The sequence below is a fragment of the Miniopterus schreibersii genome (genome assembly GCF_964146895.1).
Source record: "Miniopterus schreibersii genome assembly, chromosome: 1".
Lineage (NCBI taxonomy): Eukaryota > Metazoa > Chordata > Mammalia > Chiroptera > Miniopteridae > Miniopterus > Miniopterus schreibersii.
Genome location: NC_138101.1, coordinates 68,413,202 through 68,420,429, shown reverse-complemented (window position 1 = coordinate 68,420,429; position 7,228 = coordinate 68,413,202). Strand labels below are relative to the sequence as shown.

The window sequence follows — 7,228 nt, the reverse complement described above, 5'->3', positions numbered from 1 at the left end:
GAATTGAGAAAACCCCAGGGTAAAACTGGAATTTTGAGCACCTATCACATACCCTTATTATATTTTCTTAACTCAAATTTTTTCCTCTGAAGTGCTCACTGCTCATTTAATTAAACTTTATAGGTATCTATTTTGGAGTGTAAGTCGATTTTTACATAATTATTCTTGCTTCTCTTATTTACATAAAATACTTGATGTCTTTTATAGGTACTTCAATTCCCTTTAAAAACAGGAGGGAATGTTTGTCAGTATGATTAGCTATTTTAGGGCAGGTCTATTTGGGATGGGGTCTGAGGTGGCCCAGGCCCACTCCAAACTTTGGGTCAAGCGAAAGAGTTACTCTAGAACTCTGGCTGGGCATTGTGATAGGGAGATACAGGACAGCACCCTGGGTGCCCCAGAGCATCAACTGGGGAGCAGTAGATGGCAGGAGCAGAAAAAATAGGTGGCTGGCTCAGCCTTTCTCACAATGCCTGGGGAAGGACTCTTGCCCTGCCAGAGTCCTTAAGGGGCCCCAGCCCCCAACTTCACTGTTTGTTGCTACCAAAAACCTTGTGAGGAGGTAAAGAGCCATATCTGTTCTATCATTTTTTGCTCAGGAAGGGTGTGGAGGTATTTAAGCCTCCTTGGCCTCTCTGGTTTGTAAATAAATTATGTCTTTGAGGAAAAAAAAAAATTCACCCAAGAATGGATAATTTTCTGAGAAGTCTAAAGCGAAAATAATCAGGAATTAAATATTGATTTTTGTCTTCTGTGGCAGTTATTAGTTTATAGATGAGTTTTTTTATTTGCAATATTAAGGACACAAAATAAGCACTTCTCTTTTATAAAACAATATGGTGTCCAACTTTTGGAAAATATCTCCAATTAGGTAGATAGCAAAGCTCACTGGGGAAAAAATCATAATCAGATATGGTCCCTGTATTGCCACCCTCTGTAGGTGCGGTCAGAATGATACTAACTATTCAGAGTGGCATTCCCTTCCTACCTGCCCCCTTTGCCCAGAATTAATGCCAGCTTGGCAGCATCAAAGAAGCTAGAAGAAGAAATTATGAGTTGAATCCCTGTATTTTCCAAAGGGCATAAAATATCAAGTGAATCAGAAAGCAAGGAAAAATGGGTTCACCTACTTGAGGTTTGTTTTCCAGTTTAGAAATCTCTAGATCTGTTGAAACAGAGTTATACAACTCTGGTGTGACGTGGTGGTACAAAAGCTTTAGGAAAATAATACAAACATTAAATCATTGTCCTTGTCCTTATGGGAATTTACAGTTTCCTACATGAGGGAGGAAGTCTAAGGGCCTTAAGAGCTTCAGTGTTAACATTGAGCTTAAAGAGTTTAGGAGGCAAGAGACACAGAGATTAAATTATCTCCATGAGCAGGAAAGGCCTCAAGTAGGGAGCAGTTTGTGAGTATCCAAAGAGTAGACTGAATTTGACAGGTAAACGGGGGGGTTGGGAAGGGAAGGGTATTCCAAGCAGAGGGGCTTATGAGAAAAAAGGAGACTAAACTTCAGATGTTCAGAGGATGTCAAATGGATCTTCTTGGCTAGACTCAGCCTATGGAATCAAGGTCTAGAAAAGCAGGCTGGTGTTCGAAGGGCCAAGAAACAGTGTGTATTTTAACATATTTCTATGCCAGAGAAATTTTAAGCTGGCATCCAGATCATTCAGCCTAAACTGTTATTTTATGTGTAGAAAAGGAAATTAAAGGATTGATTTATTGTCCCAGAGATCAGATATTAGCTCTGGAATAGAGTTAGAACTAAAGTCCAGATCTTTTAGTAGTCAAGTCATCTTTGCAGTAATTTTTGTCTTTCAAATACATTTTACTCTCTAGCCTAATTTAAAAAATATTACTACTAAATATCGATTGTTACTTTTTTTAGCTCCAGTTATTTATATGCAATATTAACTATTTATATGGTTATGGGTTGGAAACACGCACAATAAATCTTTTCATAAAAATTCTTAGTGGTGTTGCTGGGCACCCTCCCAACATTCCCTTCCATCTTTCCTAACTTACCATAGCCCCTCAGCAGGAAAATTTCTGAGCAAATAGCCAGGACTCAGTGTAAGTCAAGAAAAATCACCATTTAAATGTGTTATTTCTAATATTTTATTACATATTAAGTTTTTCAACATAGAAAATTAAAACTTGAAAAGCGACCTATTATCTTACTACTTAGCTAACTGCTATTGACTTGTTTTTTAATGATATACAAATACATCGTAAGAAAAATCAAATACCATAGAAAAATAAACAGTAAAAATAGTAAGTAGGAATTCTCCTTAGTTTGCTCCCAAGCCTCTTCCCAAATGTATACATCACCAACAAATTCTTGTCTGTCTTTCTAGAAAAACAAATATTGTGTATAATTGTAGATTTATTTTTGTTTGTTTTTTTAAATATATCTTTATTGATTTCAGAAAGAGAAAGGGAGAGGGAAAGAGAGAGATAGAAGCATCAGTGATGAGAGAGTCATTGATCGGCTGCCTCCTGCATACCCCAGACTAGGGATCGGGCCCACAACCCTGGGCATGTGCCCTGACCAGGAATTGAACATGGGTCAACACTCAACCATTGAGCCATCCCGGCTGGGCTTAATAGGCTTTGTAACAGTCCATTATAAGGGTGTTTTGTTATTACAAATAATGCTGAACAGTATCTTATATCTTGAATGTTTTTGTGAGTATATCCACAGAGGAAAGTCCCAGTAGTAGAATTACTAGGAACGATCATGTTATTCCCCAACTGAAAACCCTTTAACATTCCTCCACCCCATTGCAGTTTAGAATCAAATCCAAATATTTTGCCTTGATTTACCAGGCTGTAAACACCTGGCTCCTGCCTGCCTCTCCAACCTGTCAGTTGTGACCTGCAAAACACAAGCCCTTTGCTCATAATTCTGCAACCTCAGTCCTGGCCCCAGGGCTTCTGGACTTGCAGTTGCTTCTTGTAACAGTGCAACAAGTGGCTGGCTCTTGGTCATTGTAGATTTAACTCAGTTACCTTCTCTGTGAGGCCTCCAGGGTTTAAATGAACACTCCCACCCTTCACATCATGCAGTTTAATTTTAATCTTAGCACTTCACTTTTTATTAAATCATTTTGTCTTCCCCTCTGGAATGTGTGCTCCAAAAGAGCAGGACCCCTGTCTCTCTTCTTCTCCACTGAGTCCCAAGAGCTCAGAAAAGCACAGGCTCCAGAAATACCTGGTGAACGAATGAATGGTCAAAGGATAAGTGAATTGAAAATGACCATATAGGTTGCCGAATTGCTTTCCAGATCATCACCAGTTTTCACTGCCACCGACAGCGCCTGTTCTGTATGCTCTTAACAACAGTTAGTACTGCCAAGCATTTGGTGTTTTTGTAATTGTCCACTTTAGAGGTTAAGAAATAGGGACATATCTCCCATTTTGAAGTAATTTCCCTGTAGACACTGTTAAGAAAGAATCAGGCATTTGTTTTTGACATAACCCCAAATCCATCTTTGGAAAACAAATAGGCAATCACAGATGTTATCTGAGTAAGAAACATGATAAGTAAATGCGAATTTCTCAGACTAGTTTGAAATTGATGTGATGACTGCTAGGAATACGGAATTTAAAAATAAAATCCTTTAAAGACAAAAGCAGGACTTATCCTTGCAACCTACAGTCAACTGTTTGCTAGATTTCTTCGCTTCCTTCTTCCTGCATGGTTTTTAAATCAAACTTTCATTTACTCTACAAATATTGACCTACTGACCAGATACTGTGCTAAAATTCTTATCTCATCAGGCTACACCCACCTTCCAGCCCAATGCGGTCAAGTGTTTTAGCCCGAGTTTCACCTTTGCTGACAATTATACAGCAGAAGTCTCTAGAATGACACAACACTTGAAAATTCCAAGCATGGAATCTTTGAGCGTCAACTTATAAATTAATTTGCTAATCATCAACCAGTCTAGCCCTCTGATTTATATAATCTTGTCGTGGGTTTTAAAAACTCCTTCTTTAATTTCATATTGTACCTTCCTCCGTGACAGAGATGTTTGTCCCAGTCCCCGCTTTTCAGTGGTTTCCAGGCACTTGACTTTGAGTGAAAATACCCTGCTTTTAGGACTACCAGGGAGGTGGGGAGCCGTCCCCAAGAGGAAGGGCATTTTCTTACTGGTCTTAATTAATGTCCACCTAATTTTTAAAGCATAGGTTCCTTATTGTTGTATTTTAAGTTTACAATGACATCCATAGGTCATGCCATCGGATGCCTTCATGTCTCCTATTTCATTTTTTCTTAACTTGTGGGGAATGAGCGGAGGGATGGGACCGAGTAGAAAATACTGTTTCCTCTGAGAAAAGAGAGAGTGGTGTACCCAGCAGCCGGGGCAGAAGCACTGCTGTGAGACTGGCGACTCAGCAGGGGTCAGCGTGACATCTGATGGGGTCAGCAGGGGTCAAACAATTCTGTTTCACCCAACTGGGCGATAAAAAGGGTGAAATTTCTCATGGCTACAAATAAAGTTTTTGGACCAGTTAGGCCAGTTTTCCTATCTGCTCACTTCCTGCTCCCTTAGTCTCTCTCCGTTCATTAACTCTGCCCCTTCCAGCACCCCCAAATCCTCCGCCTCACCAATTTCCCTCTGCGGGCAACTACTTTTCGCTCTGGACTTGCCACCCTTTCTCCGCCTCAGCATCCCCAGCCGGCCGGCGCCCCGGCAGCCCTGCGGCCGGCCCACGTTTCAGGGAGTCGACACCCCAGCTCCGGGGTGGGGGCCCCAGGAGGGCGCGGCGGGGGCGCGGAGGTGGGAGGCGCGTGTCCTTCGCCTGTAACCTGGGCTCAAACTTGCCGGGGCTTCTTACGAGACGGCGGGCAGGTTGTACTATTCTCCGGTCGCCTGCTGGCCAAGCTCGCGGGCACGTGCGCCCCCGGGCTGCGCCCCGCGAGCCGAAACTACACTCACAGGCAGGACTCGGCTGCCCCCGAGGTGGGTATTGGGGACTGTGGCTGACCTTGAGGCCACTTCCTCCCTCTCCTCCCCCCTCCTTCCCCCTGCTCCAGTCACCTCCGCTTAGGCCAGACGCCCCCGGGGGCTGGAGAGGTCTGCGCGCTCTCGCTCTCCCTCGCAAAGGGTTAATTTTCCCGATCGCACGAGGGGGAGGAGATTTCCCTGTAGACAAGTAAAAAAGGGTGATGGACAAACGTGCGGGGCACTAAGACCGCAAGGCATTCATTTCCTCCAACGGTGGTTGCGGACGCTGGGAGGAGGAGAGCCCCGGAGCGCGGAGCGGGGAGCGCGGCGCAGGCAATGCTCAGCCCTGGATGTAGCTGAGAGGCCGGGAGAGACCGACCGCCGCGACCCGGCGGCGAGGGGAAGACCCTGGGGGGGCGGGTGGGGGACGCCTAACGCTCGAAACCTAGCGCTTTACAGATTATTTTATTTTGTGTAGAGAACATAGCGACTCCGAAGATCAGCCCCAATGAACATGTCAGTGTTGATTTTACAAGAATATGAATTCGAAAAGCAGTTCAACGAGAATGAAGCCATCCAATGGATGCAGGAAAACTGGTAGGTGATGCTTTCGCGTGATTCTGGGTGCGGGAGCCCCGCGCGCCTTCCCCGCCCGGGCGTGAAGGGAGCGGGGGACCGCGGGCCGCGGAGACCCTGGGGCTGCCTGGAGCGCGTAGGTCCGGGCGCCCCTGCGCGCACCTCGGCTACACAGGCATCTTCAACGCAGATTATATAACGTGGAACGTATATATGTGCACCGAGAGTAGATGTTTGCGCGGCGGCGAAGCCACAGTCCAGGTTCCCTACCTGTGCTGCCTCCTGGCTTCCACCTAGAGCGGGGTTTCCATGCTTGGCCTCCCGAAATCGGAGTGCGCTAGGCGCCCGAGGAGAGCCGGGTCTCCGGCGCCGTTTAACCCTCTCCCACCCGCCGCCCTGGGCTCCCTGGTCCTGTCCCCCTTCCCATCCCTCGCGTCCTTCCTTTCTCCTTGCCGCGCTCCCACTCCTCTGCCCCCTCTGCGCTCCCCGGCCGCTTTCCTCCTTCCCTGGACCCCTTTCCCCGAGCGGATCCTTTCCGGTTTCCTGAAGAGGCGGGGGCTGGGGGGGAGGGGACAATGAAACAGAAATAAAAATGAATGAACCCGAGCGTGTGGAGCCACGCCATTAAGTTTCTGTTTTACGGAAACGCCTTTTTGGACACACTCAGTTCTCATTCGGTGGGAGGCTGCTGCGTGGAGTGGAGACGGATCAAACCCCCTGGGTGCGCAAGCCCTTGGGTGCTCTTCTCCAGACAAACTTGTAATCGGGGGGGAAAGCATCTTCCTTGTTTACCATGTGCCCTCCACCAGTCCTTTTGAAAATCCCCGTGTGGGAGGCGATCCCGTGTCGTCTTGCAATATTTAACAGAGTAGGGCGTGCTCCGCCCTCCGTGCAGACGGAGCTGCCGAGGCAGACAGGCCGCCCTCCCCTCGCCCGGCCCCGGCCCCGGCCCCGGCCCCGGCCCCGGCCCCGGCCCCGGCCCCGGCCCCGGCCCCGGCCCGCCGCGGAGTGCCGGCAACGCGCTCGGGGCCGGGCCGTGGCCGCAGCCTCGGGGGCTGGAGGAGGTGGGGGCGGTTCGGGTGGAGGGACCCCGCCCGCCCGCCGCCTGCCCCCCGCCCTTGGGACCTGCCTCCCTCCCCGTCCCTGCTGTAGGAAACCAGAGACGCGCGCTCGCCGGGGGCCGGGGCGGGTTGGTGCCCCGGGAGGGCTGCAGCGGGCCGAGCCGAGAGGGGGTTCAACTTCCTCCCCCCCCCCCCCCGAGAGTAGCGACTAGCCTCAGGTGACTCGGCCGCCGCTCTCGTGCCTCCCGCCTCCCGCCTCCCGCCCGGCCGGCCGGCGGGCTGGCTGTTCGCGGCGCGGGGGGCTGGGGGAACGAGGGGCGCGGGGGGCCGGAGGCCCGCCCGGGGTCAGCGCCGGAAGCCGGGAGGGGCGCGCGCTGCGCTCGGGAGGCGGGGCTGGGAGGCCGGCGGGCGCTGGGGGCGCGGGGCTGGGGCCCTCCGGCGCCGCCGGGGGTGGGTGGTCGGGGACGGAGGCCGAGCGCCGCGGGGCTGGATCCCCGAGGAGCCCAGACCTGGAAAGGCCTCGGCGCGGGGAAAGCCGAGCCCCTCGCCCGGGGGCCGTCTCCATCCGCGCGCACTTCCTCTTCCCGCGTCCGGGGTGGCGCCGGAGGCGTGCTGGGGGCGGTGGCCCGCGCGCC

At 50.1% G+C, this 7,228-nt stretch overlaps 1 protein-coding gene across 4 annotated transcripts in view; it reads left to right on the top strand.

Moving 5' to 3' along the window:
- Positions 1-4,834: 4,834 nt before the first annotated feature.
- Positions 4,835-7,228, top strand: part of ELOVL6 (ELOVL fatty acid elongase 6) — a 129,185-nt gene continuing 126,791 nt past the window's right edge. Inside the window, exons 1-2 of one of the 4 annotated variants that reach the window (XM_081156062.1) lie at positions 4,835-4,971; positions 5,435-5,553. In XM_081156062.1, coding sequence (XP_081012188.1) covers positions 5,465-5,553 — 89 coding nt within the window. In that variant the 5' untranslated portion in view covers positions 4,835-4,971; positions 5,435-5,464. Of the gene's footprint in view, positions 4,972-5,120; positions 5,309-5,366; positions 5,554-7,228 lie in introns of those variants that run through there. The other 3 variants (XM_081156060.1, XM_081156063.1, XM_081156061.1) reach the window with 3 other exon arrangements.